The sequence below is a fragment of the Anser anser genome (assembly GCF_964211835.1).
Source record: "Anser anser genome assembly, chromosome: 2".
NCBI lineage: Eukaryota > Metazoa > Chordata > Aves > Anseriformes > Anatidae > Anser > Anser anser.
Window position 1 is genome coordinate 154,702,281 of NC_139721.1, and position 22,061 is coordinate 154,724,341.

At 39.9% G+C, this 22,061-nt stretch overlaps 1 protein-coding gene across 3 annotated transcripts in view; it reads right to left on the minus strand.

Moving 5' to 3' along the window:
• Positions 1-22,061, minus strand: part of DPP6 (dipeptidyl peptidase like 6) — a 409,630-nt gene that overhangs the window by 74,266 nt on the left and 313,303 nt on the right. For all 3 annotated transcript variants that reach the window (XM_083826972.1, XM_083826974.1, XM_083826973.1), the window contains exon 8: positions 10,142-10,262. In XM_083826972.1, coding sequence (XP_083683098.1) covers positions 10,142-10,262 — 121 coding nt within the window. The remainder of the gene's footprint in view (positions 1-10,141; positions 10,263-22,061) is intronic.

Below are 22,061 nucleotides of genomic sequence, written 5' to 3' on the forward strand. Positions count from 1 at the left end.
CCTCATGTACAAAAGGTGACCGAGGTCTGCCTGGTGGAGAGCTGGCATCTTGACACACGTCTAAAACCATCCTGTTTTCCCAGAACCAGGACCTTAGCATCTCGGTTGTCGTTCCTCACGTAACATCGAACACAGATAGCAGTGCTGGAGGCTGCTTCTCACATACAAAGATTTAACCTCCTGCCTGTTCTGCCAGAGGAAACAGCCGAGTTCAGCTCTGCGGGGGCATTCCTCAGCTCCTGACTGCCCTCAGCAGGAGCTCGCCCTTTGTATTCACGGGTCGTTGCCTCCTCTGCCCTTCTGCTCATAGACCTGCTCCCACCTCTGGCTGTTTCCAGCTCATGTTAGGAGCTGAAGTTGCAGTTTTTTCAACACACTTTATTACATTTTTTTTTTTTCCCATTAGGAAACCTGATGTGTGCAAATTATGAACATATGAGCTGACTTCTGTCATTATTTCTGATATTCTTTTGATTTTGCTACATTTATACAACACTGGGTAGGTCAGACCTCTAGTAAGGCTCACATTTCTCAGCAGAATTTTCATCCGTTTCATGTAGCTTTCACTTGCTCTAATTTGGACAGAATACATTATTATTATTATTATTATTTTTTTCTGGCACACAGTCTTTATTCAGGCCAAAGATCAGTGAGGCAAAGAGAATAACTACTTAAACAGCCTGTAGGTTTTCCACTGGCCCCTGAATTTTGATAAGCAAGGCTGAACCACAGAAGAATCAATGCAACAATGAAAAAGATACAGAAATTTACTTTACAGGTCAAATTGATGGAATTATTCAACAACAATATTTCTACAGCAGCTTTCAATTTTGGCTGTTCTTCTTTCTGTCACTTTAATCACTTTGTGATTGCAGCACTTTAAAAATACTAAGCTTGGTTCTTTCCTTTAAGATACGTTTTTTAAACAGAAAAATCATGGAGACACTCAGAGAAAGAAGGGGAATAATGAGACAAATGTAGATGTGCTGTGACAAAGAGCTCCACTCACTACACCGATGTCGTACGAGCAGAGGTTATGTGTTTACCTTACTTTGTATAGATGAAGGTATTTTGTACCATCTGAAGGGATGTTCCAAAAGCGTTTACAGTGACTCTGTAATCTTGGAGTCAACACGTGTAACCGCAAAGAGATCAGAAAGATCCATCAAAACTAGACATAAAATTGTATAATTGTTGGTCTGGAAGAAACCCAAAGACATCTTCTAATCCCCACGCAGCACTGAAATAGCGATCTTTTATCTCAACAACCTGTGACAGAAATGTGTCCAGCGCATTCTTAAACCCTCCCGGGACAGAGATTCCTACAGTGTCCCTGGGCGACATGCCCCAACAGATATATTTCCCCCCAGTATTTATGCAAAATGTTTTTGTGCAAATTACCCCAAATTCTTTTAATCTTCTACAGGATTCTAGAGCCTGGAAGACTGCTATGTTTGTCTCAGCAACCAAACTCAATTCTGCCAATACAGAAATGATGCATTTTTGATTTCTCCACAGTTAACCTCAACACGTAAATGCATTCTCCATGTTTTATCATATCAACCCACTGATATGACTTTATGGAGGAAAAAGTCATATCAGTGACTCAAAAACTCACAAAGCTCTCAAAATCGAGAGTATTTGTGAGTGTTGTGTAACATTCACACTCTTTTGTTCGTTTGTCTGTTTGTTTTTGTTTTTCCCTGGGAATAACGTCAATTTAAGATATTTGCAACTCTGGTAGTGGACACACAGCAGGAATATTATAGCACAACCCATGTTGTGCTGTATGAATGAAGATCTGGAGCACCACTATGAGCTTCCACAGAGTTATTCCAGACTTCAAATTAGCATGGTGTCCTTCAAAATCTATTCTGTGATATTCAAATTCCTAGTTTACTAATTAGTTACTCAAAATGCCAGCATAATCAGAAAATGGGGACACAGATCTGAAATACAGTATTTAACCCGAGGCTACTGTAAATGACTTTGGAGCAGAGAAACAGAACTCACATGCAATCAGAAACCTCTAATAGCTGTGTTATACAACTTTTAATACACCATTTTTTAGAAATATTAGGGTCAGTGATGCAGTATTTATTTATCAATACCTACCAGGTGCTATTTTAATACTTTTACACTGATCTACATATTTTACATGTCAATTTTTCATTTTTATTCACATACTTAAGCAGAACAATAGCTAACTAATCAGGTTTAATTTGATTGCAAACTGGGTATCTCTTTTTTCACATAAGGTAAATAAGAGCTAACTGTATGCCCGATAAAGCAGCAACAGTAAAATAGCAATGAAAGGGAAGAGATTCTACCACAACAGTTGGGTTAAATTTTGTGGGAAGCTGAACATCTCAACTAAATCTGCAGAGATCAGAAGACTTAGTCTGGATTTAAACTGCTCTAACTGAAGACAATTTGTGCTCTCATGTTTTTTATATTGACCACAAATCTATTTTCAGAAAGAGATTCAATTAATTTCATAATCTCTTTAATCATACAGCCATGCAGACCAATTGCAATTCAATATTACCTTTTCTTAGAAGATTAAAACTCTGGAAACGGTGATATATGACAGTTTTATTTTGTTATTACTGCACGTATATAGAAATCATCCAATGATAAGACAAAAAAAATTAACAACAGCAGCACAAAAACAGCAAAGAATGAATTGAATGACACTGGAAGAACTGAAATAATTAATTGAAAGACACTGGAAGAATTGAAAGGAACTGGAAGAAGCTCCCTAAAATACTACAAGAGCAGATCAGATTTATTTAGAATCTCCTCTCTGACTGTGTCCAGGACATCTAGAAGCATGATACCTCGAGAACAAGATACCTCCAAGCTGTCACCACCAGTTGCCACCAAACAGGGGCTACTGAGGGGACAGCCCACATTCAGCTTAGCCACAGCTTTGAAGGAGCTCTGAATTCCTTCCAGTGAAGTGTCCAACATATGAACATGATGCCAAGGGAAGCCTGGAGGCTCAAAGCTCTTCCTGAGGAAACAACTTTTTAAGCAGGTCTTCTGGGAAAGGAAAGGGTGCACGTCTTTGGTACAAACACCAACATCCTCACTCCCCAAATGCCTCTTGACTTAAGAGTATTGGCAGCTGCTGGCTGACTAGCGATATCAGGATGGACATCTGGCTGCCTTCCACCGCCCCGAGGAGAGTGCTGACCACAGTAAATAATATTCTGTTTCCCTTCCAAAAGTCATCCTGAATTCTGAATGATGGCAATCCAAAAATTAGAGGATGACAGGTGTTGGGTTTGGCTGGCAACCCCCTTCCGAACAACCTTCTACAGAAAGCAAAGGTTAAAGCCTGGGCTGGAGCTGGCATGGCTTACTGCAGTGTGGTGCTGGGTTTTGAAGCCAGTCCAGATAACAGCACATTTTAAAGTTTTCAGGAGCTTGCTGATTTCGAGGCAAGTGTTCACAATGTGCATTGTAAATGGTTCAATTTTGTCTGACCCTAGCCAACTGAGAAGGGCCAGGAGCCCATCCCCAGTGATGCAAGCTGTACTGCAAGCTTCCCCGGGACAGGGAACCTCAGTCAAAACTAGAAGATGATGGAACTTCTACCAAACCTTTCATTACATGACCAGGTGAAGTTTAAGGCTTTCATTTTCCTTCTGTTTTAACATGGATAAGGCTAAATATTGCTGTATATAGTTGATCTTCCTGGCAACGGAATTATTTACGGTGGAAGCATCCACTTCAAACACATGGCTAAGGTTAAGAGCTACTCATTCTTATGCAGTTGCAAAAGAAATGGCCAGATTTTATGTACATTTGGTAGAAATCAGCATGAAAATAAAGGTGCACAAAAAAAAAAGAAAAAAAAGTCACCTACATTTTCAATAGACAGATAAATAATGGCCAACTGGGAATTGTGTGCCTGCAAGTGCTACACAACAGCTGCATGTACTTAATGGGCAATGCTGAATGATGCCCAATATGCAAAACAGAAGAAAGCTTTCTATTCTAATACAGTGACAATGTCACTGAAACACCACACTGGGCTTCCTACCCTGCCTGAACAAGCACAGAAATAAGGGGAAAAAATTCCATGCAGCTTCATCAAAAGTCCCAGATAGCACCAGCATAGTCCTGAGGACAACCCAATGATTTTTGGGACTCAGGGTGCATTTGTGGCACTATTTGAAGACATCTCCAAGTGCCCTCTGTTGTCCTTGCTCCTTTACCCTTTGATGGAAGATAATTAGGACTGCACATTTACCCAGCTCCATGGAAAATTCTTTTTACCTGAAAATGTGAAAGTTCTTAAAAACAAACAAACGAGACTCGCCATTCACTGCCCTAGCGACTCTTCACATCTTTTGTCCAAAAGGAGTCGTCTGCTTCATTAGTAGTCCCATTAGGACTGGCCTCTCTGTCTGTCTGGAGCCCTGGCTTGAGAATCCTTTTGATGAGAGATTAATTTATCCATAGGATCTTAAAAAATTCAGTGATGACTCAGACTAGTTCTTTATACTCTGCCCCCCCCCCCCCCCCCCCCCGCCCCTTTCCTCCCTCCCCCAAAGCCTTGGAGCTGCTTACTGGGAAAGGCTAAGCTTATACTACCAGATGTAAGGATATCTAATCTCCTCTGGTGACACTGAACAGGAATTTGGGTACTTACTTGCTTTCAGTCTAATTATGAATGTCCCTTTTCAATTTGATCATCAAAGTTCCTGTTTCCAAGAAGAAGTTCAGAGTTCTTGAGTTATACAATGACAAACTGGGCACGCAGACAAATTAGGGAATTAAGCAGGGCACTATCTCAGTAAACTTATCTAGCACTTAACCAGTATTAAGACCATTTACAGCTTCCCAGGATTAATACTTCCAAGTTTAAGAAATATATCTACTTCAGTTGCTTGAAATACTTTAAGCATAAAAGATACTGCTCAAAAGAAATGCTATTTATTTTGGCAGCTGTTACCGGGCACAGCACCTCTGAGACCAGCCATACACGTTCTAAATATACTCTCTGATTTTTCTGAGATGCTGATTAAATTATGGAAGATTTTTCTTTATTACTGCATTCTCTTTCCTCTCTTTGCACAGCCTAGAAAAGGAACAGAAACACTATTAGCATGAATCAGCCAGTAGCTTTGGGTATGTTGTTCCCCCAAGCTCAAGGAGAGTTTCAGGGAAATGTATGGGAGGGGAAACTGGGAGTCTTTCACTACATCTTGCAGCAAAAATTCTGCAGTTTCATCGTCTTAATGATGATGACATCCTGGCCTCTCCCACCAGGTGTCACTGCAAAGTCATACAAGAGGATCTATTGGTGATAAAGCAAGATGCAGGCAGAATGAAGATTAATAAGACATACGAGTCACGGCTGAAGGAGTCTCTTTTCACTGCTCCTCTTGCTCCCCAGCCAAAAATAAAGCAGAGCAACACTATGGTGCATTAAGCTCAACAGAACAGAGTATCCATTTGAAATGTTGGATACGTATAACTCGTATTGCATAGGAGTTTTAAATGAATGCCATGTGAGCCTCTCAGACATGCTCCTCTGGCACGAGGATGAGGAGAGGTCCAGAGGAGATGTCCCAGCCACCAGGTCAGGGCCAAGTCTGAATGGGGTGCTTGCTCTGAGATGATCTTTAGAGACTGGCAGGACAAACCTTTCTGATCACTCTGAGAGGACATGGGGCAATGAGTAAATCATGTGCATTTTTTCCTTTTGCAATCCAAGTCCCTCAGCCCCCAACAAAATGTGCCCAGAAGATCACGTCGCATAATGGCTCGTAAGGGACTACTTTTACGTCCGAGGGCACAAACAGCAACACAAAAGGAAAACAATCAGTTTCACAATCTATGGATAGGACTAGCCCATCTGTAGGTAAAAATGCATCCTTCCCTTCCCATCAGTGAAGGGATGGAGCCTGCCTTGTGTCCTGGTCCCCTTTGATTTCCAAGCAGCTGAGCATAACAGCAGAGTCATGTCTGTGAATGCAGGCTTGCTAAAAGGAGGTCACCCCAGGACTTTAGAGCAGTGCAGCCCAGAAAAGGACCCTGTGCTGCTCAGCGAAGCCATGTAAAAGGAGCCTGAAACAGGCTCTGGCAGGATTCAGCATTCCCCGGGATACAGCGTCAGGGAAACGGAGTCCCTCCCCTACACAAATGAACTGGATGAGCTTCCAAACTGCAGCACAGGCACACTGCATCCTCTCTGTGTCACTGAGCAGCATCACACAAGCAACCTGCAGCACAGCCCCTCCGCCACCCCATCGCACAACATCCAGCAGCCTCCCCCAGTGCCTGGTAGCAAATGGAGACCCTTTAATTACACCACAGCAGAATTAATTTCTGTCGAAGGGTACTGCAACAGAGTGCTTAAATGAAATGGGCTTTAGCTGCACTGTACTTGTTAAAATGCACAACATTCTTAATAAAATAGTACACATATAAAGAATATATAAGTATCTTTTTATCCAATCACTTTGAAAGTACTTTGTACTTGCCACCACTTGTATAAAAGTTATCTTTAAGCCTCCTTGTTCCTGAAATATGTGCTCAAACCAACATTGGTCATATAGCAAACAGTGAAACGTAAAGCACTCTTTGGTGGTGCTGTTTGTTTAAATGTTTAGCTGGTTTCAGCCACAGAACTTTAAAAGCTCTCTTATAGGATATCACTACATTTTAGCATAAGCATCTATCAGGCAGAGCTCTGAAAACGTTAAGTCAAACTATATGAAAACATTGTCAATGCTTATTTTAGTAATAAAAGCCATGTTTAATCTATGCTTTCATGTTTAAGTAATCTATGCATCAATCTATAGCCTTCCAGCTAAATGCAGTAAGTAGATTAAGCTCTGATTGATTTGAAATGTTTTTCACTACATTATCAAAAGTCTACAGATCAGCATAAATACCATGAAGAATTTTTTCTCCCCTTTGGCAGATTTACAAAAGCAGAGCTTAACTTGAATTGAAATGAACTCCTGCGTTTTTACAGGGCAAGGAAAAAAAAAAAAAAAGCCTGTCAAATCTCCTCTAGTTCTGCTCTGCTTCTGGACTTAGCAAAAACGTATGATTAATAGTACAGTGCATCTATTCTGTCATGACAAGAGCAATCACGTTATGAAGAGAAGTGTTCCCCCTGGGCACACCATTCATACGGGCCGTCAGGAGTTACCCCGAAAGGCGGCACTGGGGCTGTGAGCCGCGTGGTGCAGCAGGCAGGCAGTTCGGGGAAAGGCAGGGGTGGGCTGGTGGTGACGTGCTCTTAAAGATTATGGCTAAAAATGTTTACAACTGGCTGCCTCAGATAGCAAACATAAATATCTTTATTCACTTTTTATTTTTTTGGCAATGCATTTAGGAAAAGCAAGAAGCAGGTCGTGCACCATCACAGCAAGCCACCAGGCGCTCTGGGGAGGCTCTGCAGGTGGTGGTGAACTTCAGCAGCAAAAAGAGCACCCAAGGGGAAAGCGAGGTGCCAAACTTGCTGTGATCTCGTTTCAGCGTTTCTCACAGCTCCTTCACGGACTCTCTGCTGGAGGTGGCTGCACAGACGGAATGAGATTTCCACATATGCTCGGCACCCGCCATGAGAGTGCACTGAGATGGCAGTGGTGCAAGCAAATGTGGGGCTGAGCATCCCACCCAGCTTTGTGAAGGAGATGGGAGGAGATATCTCCAAACATCAGTGGGGAAGGTGGAAGATGAAAGACAGGCCCAGGATGGTAAATTTTGATCCTTGCTCAGATTTTAAACAATTCCATTCAGGTGAGTTTGAACTTACGTTTTGGTTTGGTTTGTTCCTCCCAAAAGAGGAAGGATCCAAGAAATGGAGATAATTTGGAAAAACAAAGGTGCTGGTAATCACTTGTCAGCAGAGCACCCCAGCTGTGGGAAGAACAAGGCTTCAGCCTTGCTGACCATGATGCCTGAATTCCCAGACTGCAGTAGGGGTGTCATCCATCTCCCAGTGCCCTTGCCACCTACCAGCATGCAATACCCAATTTCTTCTGGGATCCTCCTCCATCCATCCATGCATGCATTCAGACTGCTGACACATGGAAGCTGTGGACCGATCCGATCCTGCATCCCCACAGCTTGTTCGCGCATCTGCCACAAATCCTCAGTCCTGACTCCAGTCCCAGCTCTACCCCTGTGAGGACTGCACAAGTGATGCTATGAATGAGAAGGGGCTCAGCCTACACGGTCCAGCTCTGGATTTGAGTTCAGGTTCTGTACCCCACCACTTGGGCACACTTCTCACATTTCCTATTGGTCTCTCTCTACATTGCTTGTGAAGTAAGAGAAGTTTTCATTTCAACATGAAATGTTGAACTCAGACTCAGTGACATTTCCAAAGGGATGTTATGTTGTGATATCCACAAAACTCCCAGGGAATGACAGGTTCAGTGGTCTTATTCCATACATGCTGCTCAAAGAGGTTACAGAACCTGGCCTGGTATATGCAGACAGTATTTGGTTCATTTATTATCCCAGCACATTAACATACAGTTAACAAGTAAGTTCATTATAAAGGACAAACCTGAAAGTCAATGTCAGCCAAGAAACTGCCCGAGCAATCCAGTAATTGAATAAAACACGTGTCAGCAAAACACAAGTGTCATCACAGGCTTGCCAGTGTGCTTGGAGTTCACCAGCGTGACAAACTTCTCCTGTCAGTATGCTGCTGCATGCAAGACTCCATAAGACCTTATGTACCAAATGATGTTTATCAGCAAAAGATGGGTACCAATATGCTCATTTGACCTACAGAGTCAAATAGGCCAGCCCACAACTTCAGCAACATATTCAGAAATAGAAAAAAAATAAAATAAAATTAGCATTTTGCAACTTCTTAGCCACTCTTCTGGTTACAAAGTGCTTCGCAAGGAGTACATTAACTTGCAAATATTCTGTGGTACAACATCAACACACGTTTAAATATCAAAAGTAATATATCAGAGGTATCAGAGATTTCCACCGATGTGTTTGATGAGTTTGAATGCTGATGTATGGGACCAGTTTCTCTTGGGCATGACAAATGAAAGAGTTGATTTTAATTCCCTCATTTTCGAGTCCAACAGCCTTGACTTAGCTATGATATAGGGTAATTTGAGGAGGGCTTCATATTTTAAAATCCAATTGATGGTGAATGCTATTTGGCAACCTATTCTGTTCCATTAGGGCTCAAGGAAACTGGAAGCAACCAGCAGGGCTCAGTTAATAGGCTTCTCTGTTGAGGTAAGACAGGGCTCTCTGAGTGGCAATTCTGGGACCTGAGGGAGGATGTTCTGGGACTTGTAACTTTAGGGAGAAACCATGTCACACTGCCAGGTCCCCAAAAGAGGATCCTTAGGGAAAGAAACTGCTGGCAGCATCAGCCAGGAAGACAGAGGGAAGCGTGCTGTGTGTATGTGTTCTGGTACATATTTTAATTTTAATTCTGCTTGAACATTATTTTAAAAGGCTATTATGCCCCCCCAAAGAACAGAGGTGGCTGCGATCTTTTCTTAGGCTAGTAGGCAGGCAAGATTATTTTGCAGCAGCTGCTGACAGACATCTAAAGGGCCATTTGCCAGCTGAAAGGACCAAAAGAAAGTAGTGCTCCAGCGATGACCCTCTGCCCCATCAGGCCTATTTTTAAGGGAAGAAAGCCAATTACTGTGAGGACCTGTCTGTTTTAAGAAAATTTTTAGCTGTCAAGATCTGGGCAGCTTCCAGAGCCCACCTAGGGCTGTGGCAAACAACCAATCAAGTAAAATTGTTTCCTAGTTTTTTCCCTTAAAATAAAACCACTCTTCCTCCCCGCTTCTGTCCTTTCCTGTGATTTGACAACTGGCACGTCTCTGAGTGATTGCAGGTGCCATTAAATAATGAAGCAGCTCTGTTCATTAATGCTTTGTGATTTATTACCTTTGGACTAAAGGAAAGAAAAACAGCCTGAAAAACAGAATTCTGACATCATTTCACATTATTTCCAGCCCAACACTTCAGACAACTGTTAGAATAGCAAATTTTCAGCTTGTGGTCCACCCATCTCCAGAAATGTAGTGCTGAACATCCAATTCCAGACAGTTCTGTAGATGTAGAGTGTAACTTAAGCTCATAACTAACTGCTGCCCTAAATGTTGTGTCCTACCTTCATATAGCCAGTCGCTGAGCCCATTGAAAATAACACCTTCCTTTCCTGTGGAGACCACTCGGATGGCTTGTTTCCCCACATGGGCACAGTAATAGATGTTATTCTCAAAGATAAATATCTAATTTGAAGGGAAAAAGAAAAAGAGAACAGCATTAAGCAGTGGCTCCGTTATAAAATGTTGCATTTTGCTTTTACAATAATTGGCAGTATAAAAATCACATAGCACATTTTATAGCATCTTTTGTCAAAAAAAGATTTCCACAGCTTGCCTCCAATGCCATCGACTAATAGAAGGATGCTAATTTACAACAAGCTGAAGCCTTGGTCCTTCAATATAAGCTTTATTTTTCTTACTCCTGTCTTCATTTCAGAAATTGAACAGTGCAGTGAGGGCATGAAACAAGGAACACCATCTCTCTGGATTTTCAAGAAGTGGGGCCAGGACACAGCAGCAGTTTGCAGAGTTAATTTTGATGATACATGGTGACTAAACTGGTATTTGGAAACTGTTTATTCCTTGTTTCCAGTTGCTCCTGTTTCCTTAAAACAGGACCAGCAAACTATTACATAATTTTTGCGTCCAGTTTTTAATGGAACTGCAACAAAACAGCATGTGCTGCCAGAGTGGGACAGCCTATGGGATTGCGGCACATGGGGAAAAAAGTATGGGGAGATTGGGGTTTTGGCTGGGGACTGGGTGTATGGGACACAAAGGGATGCCCTGGACCTCTGTCCCAGCCACAGTCCCCAGCTCTTCTTCCTGGGGATGATCACAGAATCACACAACTGTAGGGGTTGGAAGAGGCCTTCAAGATCACCTAGTCCAACCTCTTAGCAACTCCAGCTTGAACAAGAATTGAACAAGAATGTATCAATATAAAATTCTTATCAATCATAAAATTTCAACCCAAGATTGTCAGGGGGCTAGCGTCAGACTCCCAAATGTCTCCCATTTTTTAAGCTAATTTTGTGCGAGTTATTAAATTTCCTAGATCATTTTTTGGAATCAGGCAGTTCATTTGGGTATTTAAGGGTTGATGAGTAAGCAAAGTGAGCAAAACTTTAGCCAGCCATAAAAAGGAGGGAAGGAGGGAAGGAAGGAGGGAGGGAAGGAAGGAGGAGATATTGGTCTATCATATCAGTCTTTATCATATGCTTAGATGCTTGAATGTCATCCATAATACACAGATCTTCTCTCCTCCACTCAAAGAGAACTGCATCCTAGTCTTATTTTTAAAATATTTTTAAATTCCATTCAGACTGCAAACATGTACTGAGTAGGGCATCAGGAAACATATACAGACTATAAGACAAACTGTTAGTAGAGTTCAGCAGACATTTACACATGGGGATTTATAGCCTTGGATATATTGGAACAAATGTTAGGTGTCTATACCATGATACAAGAATGCAATTTCTCATGTTACCCTCATGAAAGGATAGAATTGGGAAAAATATTTACTTTCAGCTTCTGTTTCACATCCTATTACGGTAAGTGTTTCACCTAAAGATGAGCTGGAAAGATTCCAGAAGAAAGTAAAGGTTTTAATTTAATTTTGTCAGCTGTTATTGAGAATTTGCCTATGGGTAACTTGCTTTTCTGTCTTCTAGCCTGCTAGGGCTTTTAAACTAAGAAAAGTTGCAACCATTTAATTTTTTTTTTTGGAAAGTAAAAAAAAATATATTGTACAAGATACTACATTCTCTTTAGTACCTTGATGTTTAGTAAGCAGAGGAGCCAGACGAGGGACACCGACTAAAGAATTTAATGTGTTAGTTAGCCTGCATGGGAGGGTTGTTGAAACTTAAATGCACATAAAATTCAGGAAGACTGAGCAGAATAAATCACTTTGAGCAAAATGCTAGGTTGCTTTTCATAGTCAAAAATAAAAATCAGTATAAACAAAGGAGCATCAGTAGCAGCAGCACCAATAATAAGAGCAGGAGTCCAGCTAGGAGAGGGGCAGGCAGCATAGGATGGCTGCAGGGACAAGGACATTGCTTGGACAGCCCACATCACACCATCCTGCTCTGCAGCTTCTCCTGCCACAGGCAAGGCTCTGTACTCCCCTGTTTTTACATCTTCAGCGTCCATGGGAGGCATCCTGGATAGTCCCTAACACCTTGGTGGCATGTACTGGTGAAAGTGCGAGGGAAAACTGGTCAGACTGGGACTCAAGAAAACTGTTCTCAGTTCTCACGGCACCTCAAGGATGCTATTGTAAGGCAAACCCAAACCTCTAAGTCCAACAACTACACATGTGGTGGATGTTTAGGGGTCTCTCCTGCAACAGGCACACACAATCAGGTGGAGTTATTCAAGTGATGCAAACCTCTTCTTGCCCAGCAAAGGAAGGTTTTGCAGTATTTTGTACTGCCTTAAATTTTAAATGAGTCTACAGGAAAAATAAATAAGGTAGAATGACAACCTGCTCCTGCCCTTTGCTTTGTAAAGCACTGCAAATGTTTCCTGTCTTCACTGTTTTGTCTTTCAAAGCTTCATTGCACTAATCAGTCTGCATGCGGTATCTGGTAGCTGCAATGGAAAATAATATAGTGCTCTGACTTCAAACTGTCTCCCGTGTAATTCAGAGCCAAACTGCAGCACCTCATAGAGAATTTAAAATTATCCTCCTAACTACAGTGCCTTGTACCCTAAAAATGTCAAGCATAATCAAGATAAAAGATAACTGAAGCAGCACAAGGAAGATTTCTGTAATGTATCTTATAAATTAAGAAAAAGCTTTTGAACTTCAGTTATTCATCAAAAAAGAAATGTCTTTGGATTACTTCACAGTCTGGGTTAGAAAGATATTAGATGATTTTATGAAATACCTTTATAATATTTTCCACTATTTTGATTTTATTACATTAAAGAAGTACTTTCTATCAAAGAGTCAATCCTTTGAGCTAATTAGAGAGTAAGAAATCTGTATAAAGAAAAATAATTTAAAAAATGTATGGACATCACTTTCACATTATTTTATGCTTCCTTTACATATTAGTCCTGTAATAACATAAAATGAAAACAGAATGGGTCAAAGGAGATATCAGCAGGTTGAGTACCATGCTCATTTTTGTTATGACACATTCAATGCAGAGGAAAAAATAGATATTCAGAAAGAAGTAAGAAGAACAGAAACATCCCTACATAGATTGAAGAAAGTAAAATAGTTAATTTTGTAGAATAAACAGGTAAGTCATAAGCTCCACAAGCAAGTGAAGATGAGACAGAAAAGAAGAAAAGGATGTTTTTGCCCTTTATTATTGTTATTAACCAAAACAACACAGAAATCAATGAAACCTGAAAGAGAGCTGTTTAAAAAAATAGATAAAAATATTTTCTCCAACTGAAAGTAGAATTAATGTATGGAACTCCTTGCCACTGGATGTAATATTGGAAAGAACTTCCTTCTCTTTCTGCTGGATGCTATAAAAGGGTTCAGAATATGAAATATGCCTTAACAAAGACAACTGGAATGACCTGGGAGACTAAGATTTTATTTTATTTTTATTTTTTTAAATTTATTCACTGACTCCCAGGGTAATAATTTCCATGTGGATTTTACTGTTAACTTTATGGTGCTCAGGATATCACCTGAAATTTTCAGCATAAACTTACAACCCCCTTAGCCTCAGGTATCAACACAGCACTAATTTACTTGGGCTGGGAAGAAATCTCTGCCTGTTTGCAACTTACATTAGAACTGATTACTGCAAGCCATTTGACTTCCTTATGTGACACAACTGATACTGAAGAAATAAATACTAGGCTGGTTGAACCAGCAGCCTAAGCCAGGAGGAGAACGTTAAGCCAAAGATTAAGTATTTATCCAGTAAAATAAACTTATCCAGTAAGATAAATGTTTAGACTAACACAAAATAAACTTAATCCATGTAAAACATACAAGAGCTGTAACAACACTGATTTAAGGACGATTCTTTTTTTTTTTTTTTTTTGGGGGGGGGGGGTGGAACGGACTGCTTAAAGGCTTCTTAAGTATTGTTCTCTACCAAGCCAATCCAGAGTGATAGTAAGTAATTATGATGCAGTAATTAGAATACTGCTATTTTTCAGTGGTTTTACTTGCAAAATTTTTCAGGAATCTAATGAAAATAATCTCTTTAAGACCACTGTGAAAGTCAGAGCGGCCAACTATTTTGAGCAAAAGGATATTACACCTCCTTTTCCAGTTATTCCACCCTGCTTACTTCCAGCCAAAAAGGTGAGTAAGGTTCCTATTTCTTCAAGACCAAGATAAAATAAGTTAATACACATTAATCTGCCTTTTTACTGCTTCTATTTATTCTCCAGTTTTCAAGTAGAATTATGAGCTGATGTTCTCTTTCTCCCATGTTTTCTAACATATATAACTTGTCACTAAATGGGTGACATCACTCAAATTTAGCATCTCCAACCATAAATTTAATACCTGGGTGCTTATTAGTTTATTGACACATTGTAGAAGCATGAATGCTTTCTACATGTCAGAAGGGAACCTTTTCCACTTCCAGGTCAGCCCACAGGATTTAACCACAGAGAGTAGTTAACATGAAAAGTTTGTCCATTTCACATGGAAAGTTTTGTCAACAGACCCGGTCTTCATGTACAGACAAGCACAAAGATTTGTCTTGAAAGTGTTTTAAATTCCAGATTGGCCAAGTTTCCTTATAGTCTGAAGTGAACAGTCACAAAACAGAAGGCTCGGTGAGTAGGGAAATATAGGTATAAATCAACATGCTACTCTTTCTCCATCCAACAGTGTCTACTATTTTTAATGTTAAAGCTTTCTTTTATTTTCAGAATTTTGTTCTGTATTGTTTTGTTTTTCCCTCTTTACAGTATTTTGCAAATAAACTGTCAAACCACTTTACTGAGGGAGTATTCTGGCAGAATAAATAAAATAACAGATTCATTTTAAAATTCTGTCTCAAGAACACATTTATTTTGCAGATCAGTAAATTTATTTTTGTAAAGGTAATTATCTATGGACTTCGCTGTTCTAGGTTCTGAACAAATGCACAGAAAAGACAGTCCCTACCCGACAGCATATCATCTTCTTAGAGTGATAAGCACTATTGTCTCCATTCAGCAAGTGAAGAAAACAAGTAGAGACACTGAAGACAAGACTCAATTGCCCAAATGCAGGTACCCAGAGCTGTTTTAAGCCTCTTCATTTATCTAAAACGTCTTGCAGATATGGTACAGGACACATGGGAAACCCGTGCTCTCCTGAAAAGCATCTAGAGGCCACATATATTTAATACTATTCCTATATATAAGAAAGCAAATCCAGTTTTCAGTGTCACATAGGAACACTGGAAAAAAACACGAGTCAAACCTGGACAGCTTGAGCTCTATTCCGATGCATTAACCATAAGATCATCCTTACTATTATTATCATTTCACATCAGGTAAACTATTATAAGCTTGTGAATACTTGAGAGAGAAGCAATCCAAAATGTGCCTTGTCCTGTTATGAACTCCATGTTCAGCTGATGAAATTACTTGCAGAGTCATGGTCAGCTTCAACAAGATACTTACTTGAACTCATATTTCCTTTTGCAAAGGCAGAACTGCAGCCACTGTAACATTTCTTTTGCTGAAATAGCAAAGAAAAATGGTTCTTGTATGTATCATGCTCCGTACATTTGCCAGTACACACCGGTTGGAATCAATCCTGCCTCACCTTGTACATGAGTTTTTGTCACCTTTTGTAAATATGTGGTTCCAAAGGCACGATCCAGTCTGTCTGAGATGCCAAGTACACTCAGCAGGGAGATGCAGGTGCCAATGAAGAACTAAAGGAAGATAAAATATGTCTAGCTCCATGGGATTTTTCTTCTCCAGCAGCTTTGATGGCTGTCTGTGTGCTTCTGAGTCCAAATAAAGTCAATCAATACAGTCCGTATAAGTTAAATGACTACCACTTCCACTGAATATAGACAGCCAACAGAAAACATCAGATACCTTTATCCACTCAAGATCTGGCCCATTAGCTCTTTGATGGCAGTGGCAGCACATGCATGCTCCCAGCTAGTATTGCTCTAGTGCTAGGCTTCCTCATGCACACCCCTCATCGTCTCTGAAAGCCCTCTCCTGCTGCAGGGAGGCACAACCCCAAGAGAAGGACTGTAGCATACATTCGGTGGTTATCGCTTAGATGCTGTTACAATTAGACATGCCAAAGTCTTTGGTCTCTTCTACCTACAGGTCAATCACACCAAGGTTCTTAAGCAGCAGGCACTCATTTCTCCAAACAAGCCCAATGAGAATATACATGGGTAAATGAAGGTAATCACCTGAGGCAGATCCGGACTTCTGCACGGTTAATCAGTCATTGAATGAAGCAGGCCTGCAACACTCCCTGGGATATAAATGGGGATTCTACTGCTCCAAAACACTCTATTTCCATCAATTATTTCTTCAATCAAATGTGCATGTGAACAATCTCACAGACTAATCAAGGACATTTTAAACTTCATAATGTGAGATAACTTTTTTCCTTCCTTCCTTCCTTCCTTCCTTCCTTCCTTCCTTCCTTCGTCAAGTAAAGGCTGGTAAAATTTCATGTTGTGAATTGAACTGTATATTAAATATAAATATATTTATATGGTGTTACATATCACATAGGTCTGAAATACTCGGAAAAAAAGACATCTTTAGCCTCATGATGTGTCCAGGAAGAAGAGAAGAATTACCTCTTTGCTTATACACTGGTTGAGGGATCTAACAGCCACAGCATGCAACTGGGGATTGGAAATGTCAGATCATAAACACAAATAGTTTTGAACAAGCTGTTCCTGAAAATGTGCATACAGGAAGATCTCTTCCTTCCCCCCATGCCCCATTTTCTAGTGTTCTCTAATTCCATTAAAATAATTTAGAGACAGCCCCGCTTGAGCTAGTTTTGATTTTCCAGTGTCCTGTGAAACCTAGAAGCTGAGGACTGTGAAATGAAAAACTGCAAAGCAAAAGATTCCCTTGCTGTTTTGCCCAAGTTAAAACTTGTCCTTACTACACAGAATTAGCATGCCCATCACTGTCCATGCAGCATCTTGAAGGAGATATGATAATTGTGTTTTCACTTTGGGATATCAAGGAAATCTGACAAGCATTGTACCGAAAAGGTCTTGGCATTTTGCAATGATCATTCTTACATCAACTGCAGCAGAGAAATATGTGATCAATTCAAAATCAGTTCTAAAGCTTGCTGCTCATTGACTGTGCATGATTTAATGAATACTTTGCTGATCTTCTGAATACCAAAAAAAGCATTAATGGAAGCTAGTTGAACATCAAAGTTTGCATTCTGTCATGAGTGTTGTTCTTAACGCACATGATATGATTACACCAACTCATCAGTTCTTCAAAAGGATATTAAAATCATAAACTGGCCCTCACCAGTGAAAATACATAATAACAGCTAGTATTTTAATTAGGGTTTTCTAGTTGCCATTTAAATATAGCTTGATAGCAGGTGGGTTAAAGCAATAAGTCAAAAATCTTCAAAGTATTTGCATTCTCCCCCACCACACAGTTCATTTTTGCAGCTTAAGAGACAGATAACAAAGAGACATATAACAATAGAAAGAAAAAAAGATTTTTTTAAAGTTAACTTTTTCTTTACAAAACCAAAATGTCATTATTATGATCGGTGATGAACCAATTAAAGTATTCCACATGATCAACACATTGCAGAGAATGACATCTTGATAAATTATTGACAGAGAAGGCTACAGTTTCAGTTTTTCATACAAGGATTTAGCTTTGCTTTAAATCAAAGAAAGAAGATAACTTCTTCCAAAGCCAAGGATTTAGAAGGCATAGCAGTTTCTGAAGGTATGCAGCACACAGACAAAGTTTTCTTTAGGCAGGGGTAAGGTTTACTTTACTTACCCTTTACCTAGAAATGGGCAAAGGCGGTGTTTATAGACCAAAGCAAGGACTATGCCGGTATTAAAATGATTCTGTGGGAAGGCTTTCAAGATAAAGAAGCCAAAACTGCCCCCAGGGGACTACTAAAACCTGAGAATACAGTAGTACAGATTGATGCATGTAAGAACCATGCTGATCCATAAACACTTCAAAAATAGTATTAATGACTCCTCATTGGAGATCGAAGGCTTGTACGCATCTGATATTAGTAGTGTAAGAGATTAAGTGCATGGAGATCAATGCAATGAAAGGAAATGCAATTGATTCTGCAAAGGAAAACCATCAGAGTAACTGTAAAAGACGAATACTTCTGCATGCAGTGACAGCATCTAGCAAACGAAGCACAGAAGAGTTATCACCTGTAAAATGTGCAAATATGCCTTGTGAAATAAATGTTAAGACCTTAAGTTTGCTTTCATTGTCCATGGACAACAAAGAGACTAAGAAGTCAGATGGAATGGAAAAACATTCCTTCATGTCTTCAAATGAATTTTTTTCTATTTCTATGATCCCGGCTGCCCCAGATGCAGCAATTTGCACAGCAGGTTCCAGGCTTCACTTCTTGATCTTCTGGAGCTCCTCTAGGTTACTGGAGGCTCTTGGAAACCTTGAAGAACATCAGAGTGCCTGTGGCTTCTGGGTAAAGATAGCTCTGATAGTCTGTGGCTTGTAACCAACTCAGGTTTGGTATCCAGCACTGACTGGAGCAACTACCCTCGCATATTGAAGACCTTGAGACAGAAGAAGCTCCCAAGGGAGGGTTTGGCTCTCCAGGTCTGGGGTTACAGAGATGGCTGGGGCTTATCATCGGTGCTGGTGTAGATGCCTGCAGGAGTTAGGAATGGGTGGAGACTGTGTTCACCAACAAGCAGTGAGAGAAGGGCAGAAGACTGAAACATCACAGGTGGACCTGACTGCAGAAACTGCAGGGAATGGGAAAGCTGGGGACAGGCTTGGCCACAGACACCATGTAGTTCAGGATCACGAGCATAAGAAGCAAGGAAAAAAGATGGATGACAGCCCTGGACTTCAGGAGAAGAGTCTTTGGCCTGTTCAGGGAGCTGCCTGGAAGAATTCCATGAGACAAGGCTCTGGAGGGAAGAGGGGTATATGAAAGCTGTTGGATTTTCATGTTTCACCTCCTCCAAACTTAAGAATGATTAATTCTGACTGTAGGAAACCAAGCAAAGGTAGCAGAAAGCCTGTGTGGATGACCACTGATCTCCTGACCCAACTCAAACATTAAAAGGAAGCATACAAAAGGTAGAAGAAGGTGGACAGATGAGCTGGAAGGAATATAGAGACACTGTCTGTGCATGGATGCGGTTCAGAAAACCAAAGCCTATTTGGAGCTGATTTCTATAAGTGACATGAAGGACAACAAGAATGCTTAGGGAAAGTCTAGGGAAAATACAAGTCTGCTGTGAAAAAATAATATATATATGTATATATACATATTAAGAATTTTGTATAAATAATTTATATTGCAATTCCTCCTTAGGAACAGTTAAGAATGATAATCTTACATAAACCTTACTAAAATCACATTTGTGATTTTATCTATGTCTATAGTATTCAGTAGAGTTTGGAGTTTTTTACCTCAAGAGATGCTAAGGTTCCCTTTGGAAAGCAGAAGAGTTTGCAAGATCCTCTGGTTCTTAAGGTCTTTAGAGACAATCTAAACTGGCAGTCAAGGTAAAGTCCTGTATAATAGCCTATAGGAGTAACAACTGAATTCTATGATCTAGAGACACACTTCCCCCCCTCCTCCCACTCCCTTTTTTAACAAAAAAAATGGACACAGAAGAGATTTTTGTCTTCATTCTCCCAGCCTAAGTCCTTAACTGCATTAATATTCTGCTCAGATTTCAACAATCTTCTTCATATTTTTGTCATTTCACCATTACAAATACAATCTATTTCTATTTATATTCTGTGAAGATGCTAGTCCATAACATGTACAGATTCTAATCACACCTAGAATCCACCGGAGTCCAGCCAAATAAGCAATTATTATGACTTGGAAGATTTAAAAATAGGTATGTTTTAAGAAAAATATTCTGTCCTATTTTCTGTTCTTCGAGGAAGAAAAGAGGGTTTATTTCACATCGACAAAGAGAACCATGTCTGCTTGGAATTTCTTGCCCTGGATTCTAATGGGGTTATTTTAATTTATAACTGCCTTGTTGTATTAAAGTATGTATCAGTAAATGTACCATTTAGTATGGAGCTCTGATTCTGCTTTTAAGTTCTGCTTGATGGATTATCTTTTATGCTGTAACCTAATATCACTGATGTCTATGTAGAGCATCACTATAAATTAGATTATTTAATGTGAGATGATACAGTGTTTCATTTTAACTATTTTATTGTGTTATAGAATGAATATCTAGCTAAGAGGAGCACGTAGATTACTTGCCAGCATTAAAAAAAATAGCAACTGGTTTCCTCCAGGTACACGACTGTCCTTGCAGAGTTAATATTCCTCTCTCATATGTTGTTTAGTAACAGAAACCAGCAGCATTTATTCCAGGAGCTGAACAGCATGTACTAGTAGACCCAACGGTATTGTTCTTGAAGTTTTCTCATAACTCTGATCAATGTCTGTGGAAGGCAAGACCACCTCTGTAAACAAAGGTGAGCTGTTCCACAGTCTCTTAGGTTGTGCTCCCTAGTCTGCTTGCCCTGTCTTAAAACATAGTATTTAAACATACTGTTACTAATGACTGCTGCTTTATAAAGTAAAAGGAAACTATTTTCATGAAAAAAAAAAAAAGCAACTTTCCAAAAGCAACTCTTGTAACTTCCTAAGTACTTATTTTAATGGACTATGTCTACAAACCACAGCTGTAAAAGATGCCAGAAACACTTATGTACAGAACCAAGCATACACTTCTAGATGTTAGATCTTTTAAATGAAAAATGCTCCTAACCAGAAGATACATGCTTAATATCCCTTTAACACAACCGAAGTTAAAGGAATTTCAACATCTTAGATCTCAAGGAGGGAATTATTTTCAGTGGAAATGACCGTGTGCTAGTATGTTGCACTGTCAGGAATTTTGCATGTTTGTGCAACTGCAGTAGCATACAATGAGATGCTGTAACATATAATGGAAGAGAATTCAGTACTTTACTTATAGTACAACAAGATGCTCTGTGACATAAAGAAAAAATGGTCTGAGCTAGCAAATCCATCTATACATGAATTTCTGGTAGGAACATACTCAGTGTGTGCATGTCCACAATGTTTAATGTTTTAATCCTTTAAGTCCACTGGGGGGTACGGTTATATTGCCATCTTCATACTGTAACTAAACCAGAAAAATTAACATCTACAAAGACATCGAGAAAATCTATAGCAGTGGCGATCCTCCAGGGGTGGTGGCCTAAATGCTTCATCATCTTATGTCTCTCCTATTCAGATGTAAGAGAAGTGAATTTTTCTCTGATTTATTGGTGAAACATCTATGGCAAATCATCAATTGAATTTTTTCTTTGAAATCCGTCATGTCCACAGAAAGGGCAACAAGCTATATATAGTAATCACCTGTATCATTTTTTCAGTAACATTTATTGAATCCTCTTCACTTATCTTAAATGCCTTACTCTTTTGTCACTGGTGAAAACACATCACCAAGAATGCTGAAATGGGAAAGGACACAACCATTTTCAGCAGAGCTCACAACATTGAGCATGCCAGACATTCCCTTTAGTGAATGAGAACTGTACATATAAAGCCTACTGATGTCAGAGGAAGTGACAAGCATGTGCAAAAATAAAAAATAGGGCACCAAGGCCACTGTAACCAAAGAGCAGAGCATCAAAAGGAAGCAAAAAAACCTCAACCAACCAACCAAAAAAAGAAAAACATACTACTTTTTCAGTGTAATATATTTCACTGGGGATTTCCTAAAAACTGTATTCTAACACTGGGAAAGGGGATGAAGGGAAGGTTTATTCTGAAACTCATGCTTT